Source organism: Rhinoderma darwinii, chromosome 4, assembly GCF_050947455.1.
Source record: "Rhinoderma darwinii isolate aRhiDar2 chromosome 4, aRhiDar2.hap1, whole genome shotgun sequence".
Taxonomy (NCBI): domain Eukaryota; kingdom Metazoa; phylum Chordata; class Amphibia; order Anura; family Rhinodermatidae; genus Rhinoderma; species Rhinoderma darwinii.
The window spans coordinates 390970082-390997663 of record NC_134690.1 but is presented as its reverse complement, the minus strand read 5'-3'; the positions used below and the strand labels follow the sequence as shown (position 1 = coordinate 390997663).

At 42.7% G+C, this 27582-nt stretch overlaps 1 protein-coding gene across 1 annotated transcript in view; it reads left to right on the top strand.

The window, feature by feature from the left end:
• The window catches only part of USH2A (usherin), a 593484-nt gene that overhangs the window by 471344 nt on the left and 94558 nt on the right, over positions 1-27582 (top strand). The window contains exons 50-54 of the mRNA XM_075863335.1: positions 17648-17871; positions 19120-19324; positions 21107-21304; positions 22777-22928; positions 23712-23910. Coding sequence (XP_075719450.1) covers positions 17648-17871; positions 19120-19324; positions 21107-21304; positions 22777-22928; positions 23712-23910 — 978 coding nt within the window. The remainder of the gene's footprint in view (positions 1-17647; positions 17872-19119; positions 19325-21106; positions 21305-22776; positions 22929-23711; positions 23911-27582) is intronic.

The window sequence follows — 27582 nt, the reverse complement described above, 5'->3', positions numbered from 1 at the left end:
ATGGCAGCTGGCGGGGGGAGTCCTTGAGGCCAGTCAGTACAAAATGGTGGGGGGGTCGCATCGGGGGTATGCGTCCCCCAAAAAAGGTACATGGTTGAAGACTTCATCGGGTGTTATCCCTTTGAAGTGGTCTTCTGGTAGAAGGTATATCACTTGAAGGCTTCATCGGGTGTTATCCCTTTGAAGTGGACTTCTAGTGGTCGGTATATCACTTGAGGGCTTCATCGGGTGTTATCCCCTTGAAGTGGACTTCTAGTGGTTGGAGCCATCTGCAGAGGTGAACGGTGCTTCCGAGCTGGTTTACGGCTGGAGGTAATTGGTGGTTTGCAGATGGCTAATTCGGTGTGTTCTTAATAAGGAACATCTGAAGGGGCTTCAAGGACTTCCTCTGCTCGGGTTAATGTTAACGTTTAAATGTTATTTATGATTCTGACCCATGTTGGGTCATGTGAATTATTAGGAGGAATTCTCGGGTGGATTCCTAACTAGTTATCCGAATGTTTCGGATTTAAATTGTTTTTATAAAACTGTGAAATTAATAAACGGCTGCTGTGGCCATTTCACATCCAACCTCGGTGTCACGTGTCTTTACTAAGTGGGGGTGGGGGGGATAGTAAGGTCTAAGGTTAACACACGACTCTACCTAGGCAGGTCATGTCTCATGGGCCCTCTAAGCCTGCTGCATCGTAGGCTTAAAGGGGTTGTCCAGTCCCTAAACATTGATGGCCTATCCTCAGGATAGGCCATCAATAGCTGATGTGTCAGGGTCCATCTCCCGGGAGCCGTGAATCAGCTGTTTAAAAGGGGCCGCAGCACTCGTACGAGAGCTGCTTCCCCTTCATTTCCCTTACTCGCTCACACTGTGAATGGCTGACACAGATTCACAGTGTGAACAAGTGACCAGAATGAAGGAGAAGCAGCTGTCGTACGAGCACTGTGGCCCCTTCAAAACAGCTGATTGGCCGTCTCCTCGGGAGTCGGATCCCGCCAATTAGTTTCAGCAGACAGGGATATTAATCTTACCCTCCTCTTCAGCCGCAGCGGAGGTCCTGACTTGACTCTATCCGGGATCAGGATGTTGTGCGGCGCATAGCGCTGTGACGTCAGGACCTCCGCTGCGCTCCGGAAGCAAGAAGGTAAGTACTGTAGCTACTATAGTAAGAGGGGCCCGCGGCCCCAGTTGCTATAGTAACATTTTATTGATGTGATGCGGGGGGCCGTGGTCCCCCTGGCTTTGGGGCCCGGTCACAATTGCAACCGCTGAGACCCCTATAGCTACGCCACTGGAGCCTCCAGACCTTGCTTGGGCATGGCAGCCATATTGCTCCCCGCTCAGAGACTCATTCACCCTTGGCAGACGTCACCTCTCCTCACACAGGACTTCTGTCACGTCTCCTGACCTCTGCCCACCACCTCCTCAGCTAACGCCTCCAAAGAGCAGCCAAATCTCCCAGGTTCTCCAGTCCTCTCTATAATCTCACCTCTCCTGCAATCCTCCTCGCTACTGGGTGTCACCAAAAACAATGTCCTGGCAAATTCCCTGATGTCAGTGTGTTTGTCTGTGGCGTTATCTAGGAGTAAAGACTATTGCAAGCTGCAGGTTCTGTCCTGGGGTCTGTATTTAGGGGATCTGGTCTGAGGTCTGTATTTATTTAGGAGATCTGGTCTTGGGTTTATCTTATTTTAGGGTGTCTAGGGTCTGTATTACTTTAAGGGTTCTGGTCTGGAGTCTACATTTAGGGTGTCGGGTCTGGGGTCAGTATTAGTTTAGGGGTCTAGGTCTATATTCATTTTGGGGTATGATGAAGGGGGTGTCATATGCACTATTTTCCATTCAAATGCCGCAGGTTGAGGGCATGTCCTATTTAAATGGGTGGAAGATTGTCTACACCGCTTCATTCACCATTTTTCAGATTCTCGCTGATGTGCCTTCCCAAAAATTTCCGCGTATGAATATAGGAGAGGTGGTGCATTGTCTCCTCCAAGTACTGGTTCCAAAATCTGCACCTGCCCCTTCTACTTCCCTCACACATGCCCAATCCTTGGTATATTAGCTGATGGGTGGGCTTCCTCTGTGTCCGGCATGCCACTGGCAGTACGGTAAGATACAAGGTAAGACGCCCGGGTAAATTATTGGTCATCGCATAGATAACGAAGTTCTATTATAAGGACGGCGTATTAACGGCATCCTGCGTGACTTATTTTATTGTACCAGGCAGAATCATAGAAGTTTCACTACACCTATAAATTTTTTACAATCTTAAATTCATTGCTCGTGTTTATTTCCCTAATTCATTGTATTAAATTCCTCTGATGGGTTTACAGACGAGATCCAAAAACTGGTGTAAACTTATAAAACAAACAACAGGCTCTTTACTCCGACATTAACACAACCGCTTTATTACTGGGTGGATCTGGATCTTAAAGACGTAATGATCTTGCACTTTTTTGTAGTGCAGCAGTGGGTGATATACTGCAACTGCTATGTATTGTATGTAGCAGTGCTGAATTTGTCATTTAAAGGGGTTGTCCAGAATTAACAAAAACAACATGGCTACTTCTAAAAACAATGTCGCACTTGTCCATTTGTTCAACTTGATTCAGTTCAATGGAGCTGAGGTACAACAGACGCAATACATGAACAGGTGTGGCGCTGTATCTGGAAAAAACAAACCGCAGACATGTTTTTCTAATCAGACAACCTCTTTAAATGCTTCTTTTCCGTGCGATAAGACTATGTTCACACAGGGCGGATATGGTGTGTAAAAGTACACAGTGTATCCGCACTGGTCCCCTCAGGGAATTCCATCTGAAAAACCGCACAAAATTGTGGTGCAGTTTTTCGGCTGGAATGTTCACTCTGGAAAACTGCACGTTAAATAAAAAAATATCTATACTTACCCTCTGATGTCCTGCAGAGCGGCCTCCTGGGATGACGTTTCATCCCATGTGATCTTTGCAGCCTGTGATTGGCTGCAGCAGTCACATGGGATGAATCGTCATCTCTGGAGAAGGCTGGATGGAGAAGCTGAGAGTTCTGGGTGAGTATAAGATTTTTTTTTTCTGAGTTGCAATTTTTTCTGTACAATCACAGCAACAAAAATCGCAACATCTGCAATTTGTTGTGGCTTTTAACCTGCTGCAGAAACGCAGCGATTCTGCAGCATAAATTGACATGTTGTGGATTAAAAAAACGTGCCGTGGGTCAACTTATCAACAGTTTTTCAGAGGGGTTTTTTACGCAGCGTGTGGATGAGATTTGTTCTAACTAGTATGGTTGATGTCACTACAGTCTTGTGGAAAATCAGTGACCTCACAATGAATTGTGCCAAATGACTCTACTTCATTGTGTATGTGTTCAGTACTTGGCTAGCACCTGGGGAACACATTCCATGTCATTAAAGCCTCATGCATACAACCATATAAAAATGATACTGAATTCTGTACAGATGCACAAACTGCATTACTGACGTTTCGTGTGGTACCGGATTTCTATTTTGCTGTTAAATGGTTATTCCTAATTTAAAGGGTAACTAAACATTCAACAAACTTCTGACATGCCTTAGTAACATGTCAGAAGTTTTGATCGGTGGGGGTCCGAGCACTGAGACCCCCACCGATCGCTAAAACAAAGCGACAGAAGCGCTCGTGTGAGCGCTGAGCCGCTTGCTTTCTGTTCAGATTTTCTCAGATAGCCAAGCAGTTGGTGTACGAACTCCATAGAAAGTCTGAGCCCATACACAGTTACCTCAGTTTTTCGAGAAAAGCCGAACAGAAACCCAGAAGATTAAGTAGACTGTAGGCCCTGTTCTGTTAAAATTGGGCCCCCCTTCTCCACCGCCGCCCTGTAACTATTGTTAAAGAGGCTCTGTCACCAGATTTTGCAGCCCCTATCTGCTATTGCAGCAGATCGGCGCTGCAATGTAGATTACAGTAACGTTTTTATTTTAAAAAAACGAGCATTTTTGGCCAAGTTATGACCATTTTTGTATTTATGCAAATGAGGCTTGCAAAAGTCCAACTGGGTGTGTTTAAAGTAAAAGTCCAACTGGGCGTGTATTATGTGCGTACATCGGGGCGTGTTTACTACTTTTACTAGCTGGGCGTTCTGACGAGAAGTATCAGCCACTTCTCTTCAGAACGCCCAGCTTCTGGCAGTGCAGACACAGCGTGTTCTCGAGAGATCATGCTGTGACGTCACTCACTTCCTGCCCCAGGTCCTGCATCGTGTCGGACGAGCGAGAACACATCGGCACCAGAGGCTACAGTTGATTCTGCAGCAGCATCGGCGTTTGCAGGTAAGTCGATGTAGCTACTTACCTGCAAACGCTGATGCTGCTGCAGAATCAACTGTAGCCTCTGGTGCCGATGTGTCCTCGCTCGTCCGACACGATGCAGGACCTATGAGTGACGTCACAGCTTGATCTCTCGAGAACACGGCTGTGTCTGCACTGCCAGAAGCTGGGTGTTAGCGAACAGAAGTGGATGATGCTGATTCGTCAGCATCATACACTCCCATTCCTAACGCCCAGCTAGTAAAAGAAGTAAAAACGCCCCGATGTACGCACATAATACACGCCCAGTTGTACTTTTACTGTAAACACGCCCAGTTGTACTTTTGCAAGCCTCATTTGCATAAATACAAAAATGGTCATAACTTGGCCAAAAATGCTCGTTTTTTTAAAAATAAAAACGTTACTGTAATCTACATTGCAGCGCCGATCTGCTGCAATAGCAGATAGGGGTTGCAAAATCTGGTGACAGAGCCTCTTTAACTCTTCCTTTTTGTCCAGATATTAACAAATGGGTATTACTATTCCCCTTGTCAGAAGGCTGTGTCCCTACATACTGACAGTCTCCAACCATCGCTGACAGTATCGCACCGTGTAGGGACACATTCTCCTGACAAGGGGATTAGTAACAGTTATTTGTCTATCTGTCCTGGACTGCACAAAGATTTTTTGTGAAACACAAGCATTTCCTATAATAAACATGTCAGGAGAGATGACAGATTCTCTATAAATCTAGTGACTCACAGGTGACGACGTAGTTTTTTTTCCTCTTTTCTACTCCATCCGGTCCAGACTTCATGACGAATTCTCCCGGCCATGACCCATTTCTGAACAATTTGGCACTCTGATATCTTCGGCTCCTCACTTTTCCAACATTTCCACACCTATAAACAAAGATAAAATTATCATGGTGCCACACACTGTGCCCCTATATATAATAGAACCAAACACTGCGCCCCTGAATAAAATAGTACCAAATGCTGTGCGCCTAAATATTATAGCACCATAGACTGCACCCCTGAATATAATTGTGTCAAACACTGTAAAGTAAAGCACCACATACACACAGCCCCTGTAGATAGCGCCACACACAGCCCCCTGAACATAGCGCCACACGCAGCCCCTGTAGATAGCATCACACACACATCCCCTGTAGATCGCGCTACACACACCCTCCTATAGATGGCGCCACCACCCCCGGTGGATAGCGCCACACCTCCCTGTAGAAAGCGCCACACACATCCCCCTGTGGCTAGCGCCACCCCCCGTGGATAGTGTCGCAACCCCCCTGTGGGTAGCGCCACACACATTCCCCTGTAGATAGCATTACAAACAGCCCTACCTATAGATCGCGCCACACATAACCCCCTGTAGATAGCGCCACACCCACCTGCAGATAGCGTCACACACAGCCCCATGTAGATAGCGCCACACAGACCCCCTGTAGAGAGCACCACACACAGCCCCCTGTAGAGAGCACAACACACAGCCCCCTGTAGAGAGCACCACACACAGCCCCCTGTAGAGAGCACCACACACAGCCCCCTGTAGAGAGCACCACACACAGCCCCCTGTAGAGAGCACCACACACAACCCCCTGTAGAGAACACCACACACAGCCCCCTGTAGAGAGCACCACACACAGCCCCCTGTAGAGAGCACCACACACAGCCCCCTGTAGAGAACACCACACACAGCCCCCTGTAGAGAACACCACACACAGCCCCCTGCAGATCGCGTCACACACAGCCCCATGTAGATAGTGCAACAAAGACCCCCTGTAGAGAGCACCACACACAGCCCCGTGTAGAGAGCACCACACACAGCCCCCTGCAGATCGCGTCACACACAGCCCCATGTAGATAGTTCCACACACAGCCCCCTGTAGATAGAGACACACACAGCCCCCTGTAGATAGAGCCACACACAGCCCCCTGTAGATAGAGACACACACAGCCCCCTGTAGATAGCGATACACACAGATCCCTGTAAATAGCGCTACACGGCCCTCACCCTCTTTAAATAGCGCCACACTGCCCCCTGTAGATAGCGCTACACACAGACCGCTGTAAATAGTGTCTCGCAGCCCTCCCCCTCTTGTATATAGTGCCACAAAACCCCCCCTTGTATATAGTGCTACACAGCAATCTCCCCTTAGATATAGTGATACACAGCGCACCCCCTTGTATATAGTGCCTCACAGCGCCACACCTCCTTGTATATAGTTCTACACAGCGCCCCCCCCCCCTTGGACCTGCAGTTCTTGTAATTACTCAGTATAATGTCCCCCATAGCTGCCCCCACAGTATAATGTCCCCCATAGCTGCCCCATACAGTTTAATGCCCCCCATGCAATATAATGCCCAACATAGCTGCCCCATACACTATAATGCCCCATACAGTATAATGCCCCCATAGCTGCCCAATACTGTATAATGCTCTCCATAGCTGCCCCATACAGTATAATGCCCCCTTTAGCTGCCCCATACAGTATAATGCCCCCTTTAGCTGCCCCATACAGTATAATGCCCCCTATAGCTGCCCCATACAGTATAATGCTCTCCATAGCTGTCACACAGTATAATGCCCTCCATAGCTGCCCCATACAGTATAATATTCCCCTTAGCTGTCCTATACAGTATAATGCCCCATATGTATGTAAATAATAGAAAAATAATAATATAATTACTTGCCTATTCCCGTTCCCACAACGGTGGGGGATGCTTCTCCTCCTCTGCACTGTCCCGTGAGTGACTCGGTGCAGACAGGCGTGATGACGTCACTACATCGCGTCTGCCTGCGCCGAGCAGCTCGCGGCAGAGTGAATGCTGGAGCGGGGCTCCAGCATTCAACCCAACTGAATCTGCGTCCTGCGGACGCAGGTTCAGTTGGAAGCGGGACCATAGTTTTTTAAGATTATGTGCGGTTCGGGCCGCCCATATTATGATCCGCCATTGAACCCGAGCGCTTCTGCTGCTTCGTCTTAGCGATCAGTGGGCATCCCAATGCTTAGACCCCTAGCGATCAAAACTTCTGACATGTCACTATAAGGCTGGATTCACACAAGGTTATTACGTCTGTAATTGACGGACGTATTTCGGCCGCAAGTACCGGACCGAACACAGTGCAGGGAGCCGGGCTCCTAGCATCATAGTTATGTACGACGCTAAGAGTCCCTGCGTCGCTGCAGGACAACTGTCCCGTACTGTAATCATGTTTTCAGTACGGGACAGTAGTTCCACGGAGAGGCAGGGACTCCTAGCATCGTACATAACTATGATGCTAGGAGCCCGGCTCCCTGCAGTGTGTTCGGTCCGGGACTTGCGGCCGAAATACGTCCGTAATTGACCTCGTGTGAATCCAGCCTAACATGTCAGAAGTTTGTTTAACATTTAGTTACCCTTTAAACACTTATGGCATATCCTCTGTAAAGCAGCACTAATACAATTTACAGGATCGTTATTTAACACAGTGTACGCTTTTTTTATAAAGTCCACCGTTACCTTTCTACAAATTTCGTTAAGGATTCCAATTTCTTGCAAAACAAATTTAATACAATCCGGCGACATAGTTACATAGTTACATAGTTCGTACGGTTGAAAAAAGACACACGTCCATCAAGTTCAACCAAGGGACGGGAAAAGGGAAGTAAAAAATTTCTACACATAGGAGCTTATATTATTGTGTTTTAGGAAATTATCTAAGGCCCCATGCACACGAACGTGTTTTTGCGTCCGCAATTCCCCCGAAAATCCACGGGAGAATTGCGGACCCATTCATTTCTATGGGCCCATACACACTATCCGTGTTTTCACGGGTCCCCGCATGTCTGCAAATCCGTGCCGCACAAACTCAGGACATGTCTTATTACGGCCCGCAAATTCGATGCGGACATGCCCATAGAAGTCAATGGGCCCGTGGAAAATGCGGGTACACCTCCGTGTGTCAACCGCAGTTTGCGGATTTGCGGAAGTGTTGCTAGGCGACGACCGGGAATGAGTTCTGTCGTCATCCTGTTTTACCTAGGCTTTTTTTTTTTATCCGCATTTTGCGGATTACATACGGATGAACTGCGGAGGACATTTCACGGAACACGGTCCTGTAATTTGCGGACCAGAAAAACACTACGGTCGTGTGCATGAGGCCTAAGCCTTTTTTTGCAGCATCTCCTGTCCCTGCTGTGACCAGCTCCTGCGGTAGGCTATTCCATAGATTCACAGTTCTCACGGTAAAGAAGCCTTGTCGCCTCTGCAGGTTGAACCTTTCTTTTTCCAGACGGAGGGAGCGCCCCCTTGTTTTTTGAGGGGGTTTTACATGGAACAGGATTTCACCATATTTTTTGTATGTGCCATTAATATATTTATATAAGTTAATCATGTCCCCCCCTTAGTCGTCTTTTTTCAAGGCTAAATAGGTTTAGTTCTTTTAATCTTTCCTCATAACTTAAATTCTCCATGCCCCTTATTAGCTTCGTTGCTCTTCTTTGTATTTTTTCATCCTTTCTATGAACTGGAGCCCAGAACTGAACTGCATATTCTAGATGAGGCCTCACTAATGCTTTGTAAAGTGGTAATATTACATCCCTGTCCCGCGAGTCCATGCCTCTTTTAATACACGGCAATATCTTGCTGGCCTTTGAAGCAGCTGATTGACACTGCATGCTGTTATTGAGTTTATGATTTACAAGTACACCCAGATCCTTCTCAACAAGTGACTCCACCAGTGTAGCTCCCCCTAGGACATATGATGCATGCATATTGTTGGTACCCAGATGCATAACTTTACATTTATCTACATTAAACTTAATTTGCCAAGTGGACGCCCAAACACTGTTTGTTTAAATCCGCTTGTAATTTACGAACATCTTCCATAGACTGAACATTACTACATAGCTTGGTGTCATCTGCAAAAATAGAAATAGTGCTATTATTCTCATCCTCTATATCATTAATAAATAAGTTGAATAATAGTGGTCCCAGCACTGAACCCTGGGGTACACCACTTATAACCGGGGACCATTCAGAGTAGGAATCATTGACCACAACTCTCTGGATACGGTCCTTGAGCCAATTCTCAATCCAATTACAAACGATACTTTCTAAACCTATAGTCCTTAATTTACCCATTAGACATGCTAGCAAAATCCTTGAAATTCTGCAATTCACATCAGAACCGTTGGGTGACCACATACAGATGTATCCATGCTTACCTTTGCTTGAATTTGGCTAAGTACTCCAATTTCTTATGTAAATAATTCAATTAAAATTTTGTGACATGCTAGCAAAACCCTTGACAGGCTGCAATTCACATCCCAACCACTGGGTGGCCACACATAGACACATATAGCGGACACATCTCGTGACAGAGTATCACAAAATCATGGTCCTTTTTTTAAGGCTGGGCATCTCGCGCCACCCATCTCAGGATATGTCGATAAGAGAAAAGGTAATGAAGGACACATCTGTACAGACACATATAGCAAAGGCATCTCGTGAAATCATGTTTTTTTCCCCAGCTGGTCATCTCTTGCCACTCACCTCATCGTATGTCGAGCCAGGAGGAAAGATAAGGAACGACACATCTGTATTAGAATATTGTGTCACAATTTCTGCGACCTACAGATGTAGCCATCTTTATCTTGACTTTTATAAAACGCATTAAATACAGTGTCAGAAAAAAATTATTTTACTTTTTCAATGACTTTTGTTGTGTGATATCATGCTGCAGCAAGTTATCAGAGTCAAGATAAACTTGGCTACATCTGTAGCATTTTTTTTATCCAACATGAGAAGTGCACCACCTTTGTTATCTGGTTAAAAATGAATGTGTCATCTTCCAACAAGTTATTCATAACAAGTTTTTCGTCATTGGAAAATATTCTCATTAACAAATAGTTCACCATTTCTAGTGGAGTGTAAAGTCGGCTCCACATCCCATTGGACTCAGTTAATATGAGGGTGGGATGGTAAGTCTTTGGGCGAGAGACGACACTTTTAATCCTGGGTCCAAGCTGGTGTAATGATAATGGACTACAAGGGGACTCTTGATGGTCAATAAATGTAATATCCCGTTCACTATCTCCTGAGATGGATGAGGAGAAATGGTCTTTCAATCTCCGATTCCGAATAAACCTCTGTAAATCCGTCTCCATTTCAAAGTTGTTGAACGTAGCATTAGGGCTAATGTATGGACGCTTTTGGAAATTGTGTCAACTGTGCATATACTTTTATATAGTTTTAAAGTCTTAAACTATAAACTATATATTAATTATTAACCGACTGTCCGTACATGAGCCCAAGTCCTTCCGCTTCTCCTATAATAGCGTCCTGCTCATCTGGTAGATTTCGGACGTTGCTGGTTTTCCTTCCCCGAAAAAAGGTCTGCTGTGGGAGATGTCCGATCCCCGTATGCAAAATATCTTCCACCTTATTCGTACAAAGTTGGTACATAGTTGCTACAATGTACTTTAGTTATTGTTGCTTCAATGTATTGTACGGCATTTCTATGTAATGGAGAGCTCCTGGCTACTTCTGATCGCTTAAGTAAGAGCTCCATTTTACATTATGATTACATAAAACGGCTTTTGCTTTTGTGTGCAGGTTTGAGAGAGACTTGTATTAAGCCAAAACGCGTCGTGCTGTGATCTATGCCACTTATTTCCTTTGTGCAGGTCTATTCTTCCCCTTCTCTACACGTGACTCTCCCAGATTTACTGCCCCCAAGGTCATGTGTCAACCGGGGAGAGGCCTTCCCGGGATGACTCTTGAACAGGCGGTCACGGCAAAAATGGGAGTGGTCTTTTTGAGGGCATGGCTTATATAACAGGACTGGGCTAAATATATTCAAAATCGCTATATAATATTAGACCACAGACTAGACCTCCATATACTTGTTCCATCCCTTTTTACACTATACTTTTTTTTTAACAAACGTATCAAACTTGTCAACTATGTGGACAAAGCATGATGTGAACCAAACCTAAAGGACAGTTTTTATATAGCGCCACAACTTGTTTCTCTTATAAATCTGCCCCTGTATATATTAGAAGTTTAGAGAACTAGCTATGGCAGGGGTCAGCAACCTGTGGCACCAATGCCACAGCCGGCACGTGGGGCATGGTTTGCTGGCACACTTCACTATCCCGGTTTTCAGAGCCATTGGTTGCACTTAACAAAGGGTGATAGAGCGGCGCTTCATTATGTGCTTGGCGGCGCTGATCACCAAGAGACAGAGCGGCGCTTCATTGTGTTTGTCGCTGCTGAATACTTTGCATGCACACAATGCAGCACTGCTCTCTCCTGGTGACCTGCGCCGCAAGGACGGAGTTCAGTTACCGCTCTGTAAAAGAAAAAGTTAACAAAAGTTGGCAGCTCTCTCCTATGTGCACTCCCCCAAACTTGTAGTCTTGGCCGCTCGTATGTGCATCCCCCCAAGCTGGTGTTCAGTAGCCATGGTCTCACCTATGTGCACCACCATAAGCTGGTGTTCAGTAGCCGTGGAGCACCTATGTGCATACCACCCTTCATGCCTGTGTTCAGGAGCCGTGACCTCTCCTGTGTGTCCCCCCTCGAAGCTGGTGTTCGGCAGCCGTGGTCTCTCCTATGTGCACCCCCCCCCCCCCCTAAGCTAGTATTCAGTAGCCACTCTCTTTTCTGTGTGCAGCTCCTCCAAGCTGGTATTCAGTAGCCGTGGTCTCTCCTGTGTGCACTGCTCCCACCCGGCTGGTGTTCAGTAGCCTCTTATATACCACAGATGGATCATCTTTGCAAAGAAAGTCAGGGACAACGGTCACACTGAAATGTTGGTTTAATTAGCTGAATAATTGGTTTGTCACATAAGTGATAACAGTTTGTGTTATATGACTTTCATGTTTGCCTGGCACACTGAGTATTTCATCATTTTCTTTATTGGCACTCCATACAGAAAAGGTTGCCTAACTCTGACCTACGGTATTTGAGCTTACCTACTCCAAGGTATAGAACAACTTAAAAGGGAATCTGTCAGCAGTATTGAGTTCTCAAAACTGCTGACAGAGTGATATAGGGGAGGGGAGAGCATTGTAAACATACCCTTTGTCTCTTTTATGCAAGTTGCATGACCGAGAAAAACTATGTTTAATTCCCCTGGCGCCGATATCACAAGTGCCACTAAGGCGGGACTTGATGTGCTCGCTGCTAGCCCTGCCCCTCTGCTCTGAGTGATGGCTCCAGCGGTATCCTTATTGCTTGATAGAACCATCACTCATAGCAGAGAGTGGCATACTGGGAAAATCATCCAAGTTGCATGGCGGCCAAAAATGGTATGTCTGCAATGCCCTCTCTTTATCACCCAGTCAGCAGTTTTGAGGCCTAAAAACTGCTGTCAAAATCCCCTTAAAGAGGCTCTGTCACCAGATTTTGCAACCCCTATCTGCTATTGCAGCAGATAGGCGCTGCAATGTAGATTACAGTAACGTTTTTATTTTTTTAAAACGAGCATTTTTTGGCCAAGTTATGACCATTTTTGTAATTATGCAAATGAGGCTTGCAAAAGTCCAAGTGGGTGTGTTTAAAAGTAAAAGTCCAAGTGGGCGTGTATTATGTGCGTACATCTGGGCGTTTTTAATACTTTCACTAGCTGGGCGCTCTGAAGAGAAGTAACATCCTCTTCTCTTCAGAACGCCCAGCTTCTGACAGTGCAGATCTGTGACGTCACTCACAGGTCCTGCATCGTGACGGCCACATCGGCACCAGAGGCTACAGTTGATTCTGCAGCAGCATCAGCGTTTGCAGGTAAGTCGATCTTACCTGCAAACGCTGATGCTGCTGCAGAATCAACTGTAGACTCTGGTGCCGATGTGGCCGTCACGATGCAGGACCTGTGAGTGACGTCACAGATCTGCACTGTCAGAAGCTGGGCGTTCTGAAGAGAAGAGGATGTTACTTCTCTTCACAGCGCCCAGCTAGTAAAAGTATTAAAAACGCCCCGATGTACGCACATAATACACGCCCACTTGGACTTTTACTTTTAAACACACCCACTTGGATTTTTGCAAGCCTCATTTGCATAACTACAAAAATGGTCATAACTTGGCCAAAAATGCTCGTTTTTTAAAAATAAAAACGTTACTGTAATCTACATTGCAGCGCCGATCTGCTGCAATAGCAGATAGGGGTTGCAAAATCTGGTGACAGAGCCTCTTTAAATGGAAACATCTATTGGCGACCACTAATGTTTCAAGCACTGATAGTCAACAGCAACTCCATGACACAATATCTTTATTAAACTTTTAATGTTCTCATATTAGACAACTTTTGGGTTCCAATGGTGGCCTTACTCAAGATTCTACATACCGGGTCCGATATATTGCCTTACATGAGAACGTTAAAGCTTATGAAAGAGATGTCAGGAGGAGGCTGAGTTGACTATAATAGCTTGAAACACCAGTGGTCACTAGTAGATGTTTCCATTTCGAGTGGTCCTGGTTCTACACCTTTGAATAAATAAGGTTGAAATATTATAGCTAGTGCTTGAACTTTCCAATATATACTGGGGCAGATGGGGTTGACTACCAGTGCTTCTATTAGTTGGATGAGGATTTGGGATTGTTCCTTTATCAACTATGCATCCAGTCACTACTATTCAAGAAGTTGCTTCTACTGCTTCAGATAAACTGGTGTTTCCATCATAGCCCCGAAATACCTAAAATATCTGCAGTAATCTAGAACAAGGACAGCCTGGCCCAGAAAGATCTCTTGGATTTTATTATCATTTTTACTGAACACTTGCTCTTCTCACATCTGTGATCCCCACCACATCAGCAACACTTGGAACACAAACCAATATGTTTAAAGTCGTGAATATTAGAGCCCGGCTTAATATTCCGTATAGCTTATCTGCTGCCTCGAAAGCTTATGCCGTTTAATTCTAATTCTCGCTGTAAACCATTGGTTTTACAGATTTATTGAATTAGTAATTCTTCAGCCAGCTGTGTTTATACATTCCTTCGCTTCTGTGATGCACATTAAATAATTGTTGGCAGAATTTCATGAAAACAGATTTTTTTTTTTTTTTTTTTCATTTCTCCTTGACTTTTTGGAGAAAACGTGGGTTGACAGTAAATGGCAGTATATAATTTACTGCAGTATTGTAGGATGGTAAAAGTCTTCGCCTTGGCCAAAATATATAATGAGAAACGGAAGGGGTCAACATCAAGGTGGCCATGGAGATGAAGATAATTTGTCCCGAACTCTTTGCACAATTTAGCATTTGAAACAATCATTTTAATGGCATACAAAATTTCCAATTATTGAAAATTTGATTAAAAACTGAAAAAAATTAAATCTAAGGGACGAATGGTGGAAAATTAGGGAAAAAAGTTTTAAGAGGGCTAAAACTTGTAATGTAATTATTTTAGTAATTCTGTGCCGTTCCCACGCTGCTGTACCTGCCTGTCCTCGGTCCTTCTGTTTACCATCTATAAATGATGACGTCATATCCATGAGATGTCATATAAACAAGGTAGCCTATCACTAACCATATGGCACCACGTCACAATGGACATCATGTCATAGACCTAAATTGACTTCCACAATAATGTGATATCCCACATCTCCTCATGGATGTCCCTGATAGACAGGTCAATATTAGTCTGGTTTGGTCTTTTCCAGGGACGTACATAAGAGGGGACTGGCTGGGCATGTGCTGGTTGTCGGGTGCCAGGGGGTATTTAAATGTTATAACCCAGCTAAAACAATCAGGTTTTCCGTTCCGTTTTTTTTATTTCTTTTTTTATATTGTTATTTTTGTTTTTTTTTGTTTTTTTGGGGTATAGTTACTAACAACAACAACATGAAACAAGTCTTTCCAAAATTTTGTAAAATTTGCAGTCATGAACAGGTACAGGCCATTAAGTCTTTATGAATAGGGTCATGGTTGTATACGGATGTAGATCAAGACACTGAGGCTCATTTTAAAAATTGTCTAAAGCTGTTCAAACGCATAAAAAAAGCTATCGGTGGAAAGCTCATCCGGCCAATATTTATTTACCCCGACTCCACCATAATCATGCACCCTCTGTGGAGCTTAAATATTTATTTCAATGGGAAGAGGGCAATAAGACGATGCTAGATCTCACTGCCATTTTCTAATCTCCCATAGGAACAGAGGACCGGGCATGTTGAAATCTAACATGACCGATTTTTCATTCCCTGATGTCTGCCATTGGGGGACAATTGGAAGGCCCCCCATATACATTCGTTTATGGACCGATCCTGCCGAAATCGGTGAATTTGACCGACTTATTTTATGCATGTGACCTTGTTTAAAAAATAAATTAAAAAAGATAGAAGCTAAATTCTGATTATAGGCGACAAGGTCGGTTTTTCTTTTTGACATTTTTGATACATGAGGTCCATCATCTGTACTAGCAAATCTTTGTAGACTGCCAGTGCCGGCCATACATAACATACCGTACAGCACAAATATTTTTTACACTTCAACTTTGCGCCGAAGAAATAATCGCCGGGTCCTGAACTTATTTTGTTTTTTTTGTTGCGGTTGAGCGAAAAATCCCCCTCTGATGTTACAGATCAAAAGTCAAGTGCTCCAGTACATGTGATAAATTAGGCAGGGGTCATAGGCTACGCTATGCAGTTCTACACAATTGTCTACCTCTGCATTTGCAGTTCATTCATGCTGAAGTGATGCACTATGGGAATTACGATCAAACTCTGCTCCGCAACATCTGCTCTCCCTAAGTGAGTTAGTGCATGTCAGACATCTTTATGTCAGAATATTTCCGTGATGGATGCAGTCTTCAGAAAATGCTGCATAAAAATCTGGTGTGCCGTTCTGGCTATTAAGTGAAATTACTATTTAAATTAATGGCCCTGTCACAGTTTATCTTTGCAAAGAATGAACGCTGATTAGGGTATTAAGTAATTATCAATTTATCACACTGGAACAAGGTTGATAATAATTAAAAAAAAGAAAAAAAAAAAGTAATGGTTTACTAAAGAAACTAGAAAGGTAGTCGTTTTGCGTTCGGCGACTGAGTTCTTGGCTGAAGTTTCCGATTCTGTCACAGATAGAATTTTCCGTAAAAAGACTTGGACGCGTCTTTTATTCTTTTTTTTTTTTTTTTTTTTTTTCTCTCCCAAGCTGCAACAGTTCATTATCAAAATTTGAGTCTGCCTGTCAGAGGTCCCTTCGAGCTATCAGCCTCGCGTTTATGAGTTTTTAAATTAGGTCGCTGTTTGCCTATGATCTATTTCTTGAAATATGTCATAAGTGTAATCAAATCTGAGAATAAAAATAATATTGTCGGCTCAGGTGGGCCGTCATCAGGCTGCCTGTCTTAGAGAATGACACTATATCTTATAAATTAGAATTATTAAACTAAAAACATACAGTGGGTAAAAAAAAATGGATAGAGGAATTGGGGGGGGGGGGGTGTCATAACGAACATCAAAAAGGAGGCCGGTTAGACGTGCTGGATCATACTAGCACACCCGTTATTATAACACCGGGGGGTATTGACTTGTTCACTACCAGTGGCACAGGAGTACAAGGGCTGCAGCTACATCTGGTCCCTGAAAAGGACCATGGAATGGGCATCACAGGGGCTCAGTGACCGAACAGTTGTCTTGGAGTCCTAGGTTGGAAGTACAACATCTATATGGACATTATATGTTCTGCAATTTTCTCACACACTCCTCCAAAAACATTCTGGATATATTAATTGGCTCCTATGAAAATGACCCTAATTGGTGTATCCGATAAAGAGAATTTAGATAGTGAGCCGCATTGGGGGACAGGGACTGATGTGAATGGCAACAATCTGTATAGCACTGTGGAATATGTCAAATAATATCTCATGTACCAAATAACAGCAGTATTATTAATGGCCCATGATGGTTAAGGGGCCAAGAAGGTTCTAGCTGCACCTCTTCCCATTCTTTGTTGAAGAGACCCTACAGAAAGTTCTTCCATCCTTAAGTGGGAGCGCAGAGTCTTACATTCATGGGTGTAGCTATAGGGGGTGCGGAGGTTGCAGTTGGACCCGGGCCTTAGGAAGTCCAAAAGCCCCTTTGCCCCATAGGAAGACACCAATATTATGATTCGAGTTACGCCACTGCTTACATAGGTTCATGCTACTGATGGGAGATGGGACGACCTAAGCTTGGGCTCCCCTGTCCACAGGCTTTGTGGTATGAGGTACAGAATGTGCAAAATCCACTGACGTTTAACGAGAACAAATCTAGAATGTTCTTTGACAGGTGAATGTACAACTATTGAACGTTGATATTATTATAAGCACTTTTATCATGTGAATACATTTTCTGCGGGGATATATAAGTGATTGTATTTTGTAGGGATGTCCTGCTGCGGCCAAGACTTTGTGAACGTGTCAGATACAACCTGCTGTTCAGGGCCTAATGGACAATTTAAAGCACATCTAAAGTTAAATAATGGAATTCCATTAAAATGCTGTGAAACTGAGCTCATTATTGAAGAGGAGGAATGCTGTAAAGGAATTGGATATAATCCAGTGACTCATGTTTGTTCTGACAAGCCATCGACAGAAAGCTTTATCACGGTAATTAAAGAAAGCCACGTCTTCTCACTGCTCAGATACCAGGCGATTTTTTTTTTAATTTTTTTTTTAAGGAGTATTAGAAGTTTCCATGATGAGACCAATGCATTGTAACACAAATTCGACAGTAGATAAGATACACTGACAGATAGATAGATAGATAGATAGATAGATAGATAGATAGATAGATAGATAGATAGATAGATAGATAGATAGATAGATAGATAGATAGATAGATAGATAGATAGATAGATAGATAGATATGAGATAGATAGATATGAGATAGATAGATATGAGATAGATAGATATGAGATAGATAGATATGAGATAGATAGATATGAGATAGATATGAGATAGATATGAGATAGATAGATATGAGATAGATAGATAGATATGAGATAGATAGATAGATAGATAGATAGATAGATAGATAGATAGATAGATAGATAGATAGATAGATAGATAGATAGATAGATAGATAGATATGAGATAGATAGATATGAGATAGATAGATATGAGATAGATAGATATGAGATAGATAGATATGAGATAGATAGATAGATAGATAGATAGATAGATAGATAGATAGATAGATAGATAGATAGATAGATAGATAGATATGAGATAGATAGATATGAGATAGATAGATATGAGATAGATAGATATTAGATAGATAGATAGATAGATAGATAGATAGATAGATAGATAGATAGATAGATAGATAGATAGATAGATAGATATGAGATAGATAGATAGATAGATATGAGATAGATAGATAGATATGAGATAGATAGATAGATATGAGATAGATAGATATGAGATAGATAGATATGAGATAGATAGATAGATAGATAGATAGATAGATAGATAGATAGATAGATAGATAGATAGATAGATAGATAGATAGATAGATAGATAGATAGATAGATAGATATGAGAGATAGATATGAGATAGATAGATAGATATGAGATAGATAGATATGAGATAGATAGATAGATAGATAGATAGATAGATAGATAGATAGATAGATAGATAGATAGATAGATAGATATGAGATAGATAGATAGATAGATAGATAGATAGATAGATAGATAGATAGATAGATAGATAGATAGATAGATAGATAGATAGATAGATAGATCAGGTCCCATTTGCTAGTTACTAGATTTTTCACAGAATTTTCAGGCTTTTACAAGTTTTTCCCAGTTTGACTTTTATTCATTTTATTTTTGTGTTTGTTCTGGTTTCAGGAAGAGAGTTGCAGTTCAGCGCCCGTGTGCCCCGTGTCCTCATCTGATGCTGCATATTGTGGACAGTGTCATTTTAATTCTAGTTCTGATTCCTGTTTCTCGGCCAGAGGTGTAATAACCGGTAACCGTATCGCGGTGGAAGATGATCATGTTTGTTGGACAGATGAGGAAACTATTTACACTACACGTCAATATTTTTTTACTGGTAAATAAAATTATATTAAGACATATTTTCATTGTCCAGATTCGGACCTTATTCCATTAAAAAAATTGCCAAATTTATATTAGGAGCTGCACTTTACTCATTTACTCCTGTGGGTAAAGTGGAGTGACAGCAAGAAGTCCACTCATTAACCTGAGCCCAGAAGAGAACCACTCAGTAAGGGGTTGTCCTATGACGGGACATGTTTTAGCTGACCCATTCATTCCTTTGCAGAGTGACCCCACATGTATAGCCACCTATCTGACTAGAAAAAACGCACTCTGCGCAATCACGCTTTAATGGCATGTTAATTAGAGTGAAAAATTTCACTTTGTGGGACAACTCCTTTAAAAAGGACCCATCCGCTCTCCTGCTATGTCTGTTTTAGTAATAACTTGCATTCCCTTTAAAATACTTGTGGAGCATCTTTTCTTCGAATTCTTCATTGTGCTTTTCCTCTGCTATTCCTCCTGGAAATATATACATAAATTGACAACTGGCCTTTACCATTCCCCTTGTCAATAGGGGAAGTCTAAGGCATTCTGACCGTATTGAATCCGTGCTGAGACTACATTCACACATTGCGTATTTTGCTGCGGAAAATACGCACCAAAACTGCAGCAATACGCAGGAAATTCGTAGGTAAAAGACTAACTTAATTGTGCGTTTTTCGGTGCTGTTTTCAAGTTTTAATGTGTTTTTCGGCGCGTTTTCATGCTGCGAGTTTTGGTGCGATTTTCCACAGCACTAGGCAGATACAATTCGCAAGCGGAAACGCAAGATAAATTGACACGCTGCGTATTTTCAAATCTGCACCACAGGTCATTTTACGTGCGTAAAAATACCGCAGCGTGCACATGAGTTTCTCTGGAATCACATTGTCTATGCTGGTACCGTATTACACTGCGGCTTTGCCGCACGCAAAACCGCACATAATGTGCTTTGACCCTAAAAGTGTAGAGATACACCATATTAAAACTGGGAATGATAACGCCCAATTGTCAATTTATTCATACATTTCCAGGAGGAATAACAGAGGAAAGACACAACACAAAAAAGATGCCCTGAATTGTTATTTCATTGGGCATACGAGTATTTTTACTGAAATGAATGACAGCTCTTCTTTAGAACTATAATACTGAATATTTTGCATTTATCTATTTAGGGGCATAGCTGGGGGAGAAGCTGGCGGGGCATCTGCCCTAAATCCCAGAGGTGCGCCATCAAGCTGTCTGCCCTGTCAAGGGTATATGTACACAGGGCTAGGGCAACAAACATAATCTTTGCCCGAGTGCAGGAAAACCTGGCTACTGCTATGAATTATGGAGCAGATTGTGGCACATAAAAGTGAAATTTTACCAAAATTTTATCCCAGTAAACGTCTAGCCTGCTGCTGCTACTTGCCTGAGCAATGGTGGATGCAAGCAGTCAATCAAAGGTTTCTAGCAGACAACAGTGGAGGGAGCGTTATTATATGGGCTATGGTTAGAATTTTTATATGGACACCCTGGCCGGTATTCTCCTTTATAAGGAGGTGGTGTCTGAGATTTCAGGTCAGTATCAGGCAGCAGCACTAAAGCAAGAATTACCCCTATGCAAAAACGTAACTCATTAATAATGAAGTCTTTGCTCCTTATTTTTATGAAGGCCATGGTCCATAAATTGCCAAGACTGACCAAACCTCTCCAATTATTGGTCCCAACAGCTAGACATACTGATTCAAACAATTCAGAAAGCATGCCACTTATATAATTTTTACATATTAAATACTGTTTTGTCTTTTAGATAGTGGACTACATCCTTTCACATCCTATCAATATCGAATAGCAACCTGGAACAGTTTTGGCCACAGTATCAGTGATGTTAGCAGAGTCGCTACCAATCAGGATATACCTCAAGGATTAAGCCCTCCACGATGGACTATAGCGGACAAGCGTGAGGGTGTAATTTCCCTCAGCTGGCAGGAGCCCAGAAAATTAAACGGTACACATGATACTCCAAATTGCAAGTTAAAATTCCCAATGTTATAATGTTTTTCTATCAGTTCTCCTATCTGAGGATATCCTAAAATAAAGGGGTGGCGCTGAGCTCAGGGATATATAGTTTTGTATGACTTGATCTAGGATTTTCATGTAAAAAAGTGATTAAAGAAAAACCGTTAGCTCTCCTGACATGCCTTTACTCTTTTATGTAAGTTTTCCTCTGTGCATCCTGTATGGAAACCGTCAGCAAGCTGCCATTGATGGATCTGTGATTTTTGTATCTTGCAATACTTTTAGTGTATTCTGGTGTTTGATTGTGAATGGACTATGGGTCTGATTAGCTCATTAATACCTTAACATCTGTTGCATCAAAATTCTCTAACGCATAAATACGCAGGGCAAGTTTAAGGCCTTACCCGTGAGGCATCCGATTTTCTCGTCCGGGTTTCTATTCTACAAACATTTCCTGTTTTTTCTCTGCATTTCTTTAGCAACGTTGGCGTGAAACAGGGACCGCTGCGGAAAATACACAATGATTTCCGCAGCTACCTTGCATTTCTGCAGCAATATTCGCAGCAAAAACGCAATATTTGCTGCAGATTTCTATGAATGATTTAACGGCTTTTTTTTTTTTTAGATTCCGCAGCCGATTTTCCGCTACAGGAAATAATATATCTTCCAGCTCTCGATACGCTTTAAATCTAAATGACCAGATTATAGACTGGGTAAAAGAGGTAATTGCCCTCCACCACCCAGCCGTAAGAATGTTTTAATATGTGGCGATTCGGCAGTTTTTGCTAATATTTACTACTAAAGGTCTGAACTCCATTCTCCAGCCTGTAGTGCTAACCAGTAGAAATCCTTTGATCGAGCATGCTTGTTTACTGCCATAGAAAGTCGAGATAAGCAGCTGCCGAATACCTCGTGACGCTTATCTTTACCAAAGGATCGGATATGTTCAAATCAAATATACCAGGTCCTGTTGTCATCGGCAGAACCTGCCGACAATTATATAATGGTTATATGGAGTTATGTAAATTAGACACGATTTATAGGATACTACCACTGGGGATGGAGCTCCCGCCAAATATTTTTACCGGTCAATTTTTTTTACTCCACCAACCTTAATCCAGACCTGATTGTTGAAATTTATACACTTACACTAACCAACTTGTTCATGAAAGACGACATACTATTCTCACGTGCAGTATCATCTATTAATGCCCCAGCCCGTCCCTTATAGTGTCCTACATAGTGCCCAAATAATACAATCTTCCAGTATACAAGTAACCCTAATATACAGTGCCCAATCATTACACTATGAAATGTAAGCTGCTTTTCCATAGGTTTAGGAGTCGAGTGTTGGATCGGGGCTGCAAGCTCTGGTTGTCCAGGTCATTAGGACCAGTAGCGCCCCCTTGAATAGGGGCAAGTGATGCACCCGAACCTCACAGTGATTTGCTCTTACCACAGGTATAGTTTATTATGTACTTCTACGTGATGGAGTTGAGAGGTATAAAGGGACTGAGAAACGCTATGAAGATCAGGGTGGCATCGCACCGTATAAAGAGTACACATACCAGCTGAGGGCATGTACTGCTGCGGGCTGTTTACACAGCGCTAAGGTAGGCTTCAATTATAACTACACAATTGGAACTAATGATAAGTTGTACAAATATAATAAATGTCAAAGTCAAGCGATCTTCCAATACATTTTTATAGTTCTCGCACAAATTGTATATGCTAGGGAAATATTGAGGACGCACATGAGTCTCGTTAATGCAAATTGTTGCGGGTGCAACAATTTCCCCATAGATAGATGACTACTCTGTTGCTTCTGGTAAAACGACGGATCCGGTGCACAACAGAGACAAACGGAAACCATGGGCACCGGATCCGTCTCCATTGAAATCAATGGTGATGGAAACGGAAACCTCTGGTTTCCGTTTGTGTCAGTTTGTGTCTGTTCAGGGTCCCGTTCTGACGGAAAGCTCCAACGGAACGTCAAAACGGGACCCCAACCCAGATGTCAACGAAGCCTGAGATAGATAGATAGATAGATAGATAGATAGATAGATAGATAGATAGATAGATAGATAGATAGATAGATAGATAGATAGATAGATAGATAGATAGATAGATAGATAGATAGATAGATAGATAGATATGAGATAGATAGATATGAGATAGATAGATAGATAGATAGATAGATAGATAGATAGATAGATAGATAGATAGATAGATAGATAGATAGATATGAGATAGATAGATATGAGATAGATAGATAGATAGATAGATAGATATGAGATAGATAGATACGAGATAGATAGATAGATCTGATAATTACACACTTTAGATCTAATTTTCTTCACTGTAAATATAATCTAGATTTTGTGTCTATCTATAAGGTGACGGCAGCCATTAAACAAGGAGTCCCTGAGAATATTTCTCCACCGGTTATTGTCACCGTGAACTCCACAGCTTTACTACTCAGTTGGGCTTCTCCCAAAAAGCCAAATGGTGAAATTAAAGAATATCAGATTCACCAGGTTGGAAAAGGAATTATCTATGTGAGCAGTTCGGGAAAGAAGCAATTTACCGTGTCAGGTAAGTACAAGAAACTAACAAGTATGTTAATGTAGAACTAGGACAGCAATTCTAGGGAAGAATATCTGCGTAATACGGCATCCAATGAAACATTCCACCTCTGTATGCCCCTGTATGAAATCGTAGACATACCAAGGTACAGCATAGCCCCATCCACTTCTATAGGTTCCATATTACTGGTTGTGTGATAATATATCCCTTGGGGTTCTCCTGACCTTGTCAACAATTGCTAGCGGTCTCTGGAAATGTTGGGAGTCCCTCCTTAGGCCCCATGCACACGACCATAGTTTTCATCCATAATTACGGATGAAATTGCGGACCCATTAATTTCTACTGGTCACGGACATCTTTCCGTATATTTACGGATGTGTGTCTGTGCCGTAGAAATGGTCCACAAAATATAGAACATGTCCTATTCTTGTACGCCATTGCATGATACATGAACGGCTGGAATCTGCCAGAATGGGAGCTGCTCCCTATTCTGGCTTATAGAGAGGGTTCCCGAGCGGGGGCCCCTTCTCTATGACGTCCATATGCCCTGGACATCATGAGACAACCCCTTTAAGTGTCCTTTCTACAATGGAAGCATGTTAAAGGGAAGGTCCATCATTGCAGCCAATTTTTTTTTACTGTCCCACTGCATTTCAAATAAAAACTAAAGCAATATTGCAAAAAGCATTGTCTAAAATTCTCCTACCGTTTTGTGTATGCAGCTCCTATGCAGACCTCCATGATTACAGACTACAAACACACCATGTGTAGTCTGATCCTGAAGTCATATTGCCATCCATCTGTCTCCTACTTCTTGCTAACTTACCAAATATTATCAAGAAATAGCCTAGAACATAGGGTTTGTTTGTAGTCTGTTGCCATAGAGATCTAGCTGCGGAAATAATTTAACATCATGATGTATTGAATACGTCCCGGGCAGTGAAAGGGCTGAAGTTTACTAAAGAATAACAAACCATCTAATCTAATAACATAATATAACAATGTAAAATATAGCAAACATAAAATCTAAAAATATAATACTATATTTAGTATCCTTTCCTGTTTTTTTCCCCTCATTGAAGGTGGCAGTGGGCCCCCCTTAACTACAGGGCAGTGCCCCTGGGGTAGAGCAATGTTATTTTTATAGGTATGATTGTATTATTTGGGCACTATATGGTACATTATGGGAGGGACATCACCATATAACCTAAGTCCGGCCATGATTATGACACCTGTTATTTGTTGTCTGCCTCGTAGTCACTTCATTCCGGCAGTCCGGGAGAGGCGCGGGACATCACCAGCTTATTTTTTTTTGCTTTTTTACTTATTTTCAATTACATGAAAGCTGCGGCTCTGTTATCTCATGAATGCTGTGTGGGAATAGTGGCAAATCTTCTTGTCATGTGAAATCCATATATTACTTATTATCCCCTGAAGATGTTTAAAAAAAAAAAAAAAGCGTAAAGTAATTGAAGACGGAAGTCCTGAGTTAATTATTCAGAGGTGTTAGAAGAGGATGCCTCCGTTTACTATCTCGCTGTGCTGAATGCATCCGGGAGCGCGCGGCCGGTGACTATCATCTTCTCACATTCTAGAATGCAAACAGCCCCTGGCAGCTTGTCAATAGACGACCTTTTATATCATTTTTATAGGATACATCCACTACTATTTCTTTCACCTTGTGTTACCATTACCTTACAAATGAGGGGGACGAGAGGGCTAAAACATCAGGGGGTAACATTCCTGTAATCTTTTAACAAGGTGGTAATGTAGCTAGTAATTTTCCCGGGGGTTCAAATTGGGTTTCCTCCAGGTTTTTTCTCCTTTTGAAGCAGTGGTCCCTTACGGGACATCCTCTTCTCTAAATGTGAACCCCCTGGTGATCACTAGAAATGTGATATTACATTCAAATGATTGGACGAATATGTAATCTATGTTCAAGTTGAATCCTCCAGAGCGGGAGACCGTCTTTACATGGCTCTCCACTTTAGCTAACAGAGCGGGTCCCTTCTGTAAGGGGCTAGGCATATGGATAGGGGTTGTTCTAATGGGACAACCTTTTCCAAAATGTAGCCACCGAGACAATTAACTGATTTTGCAGGGTGGCGGTGGGTACCGGGGTAATAATGGGGGTTAGTGTTAGCCTCTGCACCTGCTGACATTAAGCCCCGCCTTAGTAATGGAGGTTGTCAATCAGCCAGCGGACATTACTAAGGCGGTGATAATAAAGTTTAAAAAGATACAAGCACATAGAAAAAATATTTTATTGAAATAAAAAAACACAACCCTCATTAACCATTTTATTGAGAATAAAAAAAACGCCGTCATTGAAGTCCTCGTATCCGAAGTCCAACAACCGAACCTGTAAAAAAACACAAACACACAAAAATAATCAGTAACACATAAAGAAGCAAAATTATTATTATTACCTTTCCTGGGTCCAGCGCTGGATCCGCAATGTCAGCGAGCTGAGTCCTGTATCTAATCCAATCATGTGTGATACTGTCTGCTGGGCCCTGTATCTAATCGTATCATGTGTGATACTGTCTGCTGAGCCACTGTATCTAATCCAATCATGTGTGATACTGTCTGCTGAGCCACTGTATCTAATCCCATCATGTGTGATACTGTCTGCTGGGCCCTATATCTAATCCAATCATGTGTGATACTGTCTGCTGAGCTGTGTATCTAATCCTATCATGTGTGATACTGTCTGCTGAGCCACTGTATCTAATCCTATCATGTGTGATACTGTCTGCTGTGCCTGTGTATCTAATCCTATCATGTGTGATACTGTCTGCTCAGCCACTGTATCTAATCCTATCATGTGTAATACTGTCTGCTCAGCCACTGTATCTAATCCTATCATGTGTGATACTGTCTGCTGAGCCACTGTATCTAATCCTATCCATAGTTTATAGGGTCGTAGTGCTATAGATATGCTATGCTGTCTCCTATACACACATTTTTTTTGGGCGGACACATATGTATTGGGGCTATTTCCCCTGACATTTTAAGCCCTGAGGGTATGTTCACACGGCAGCGTCCATTACGGCTGAAATTACGGTGCTGTTTTCAGGAGAAAACAGCACCGTAATTTCAGACGTAATGGCATGTGCAGGCGTCTTTCACTGCGTCCATTACGGACGTAATTAGAGCTGTTTTTCCATGGAGTCCATAGAAAACGGCTCAATTTACGTCTGAAGAAGTGACAGGCACTTCTTTGACGCGGGCGTCTTTTTTATGACCGTCGGCACAGAACATCGTAAGACCCATTCAAATGAATGGGCAGATGTTTGCCAACGCTTTTGAGCCGCATTTTCGGACGTAATTCAATGCTAAAACGCCCGAATTACGTACGTAAATAGGGTGTGTGAACCCAGCCTTAGTGACGCCCCGGCTGCTAGTGCTGCATTGTTGGGTCACTTAGGAGACCCAGCGATGCAGCTGAAAGCTGCGGACCGTCGGCCATGAGGAGTTTGCGGGGGGGGGGCCCCAATAAGAAATTTTGCATCGGGGCCTATGAGCCTTTAGCTACGCCCCTGCTTCTATAAAGCCAGTGTGACTCTGTATCTAAATTATAGCTCCCAATTTGTTCAAAATGGCTGCTGTAAGCTGCTTCCTGGACTCAGAAGTGGAAGAAGTCAGTAGCACGGTTGTGCTTTTGGCTACTTATAATAT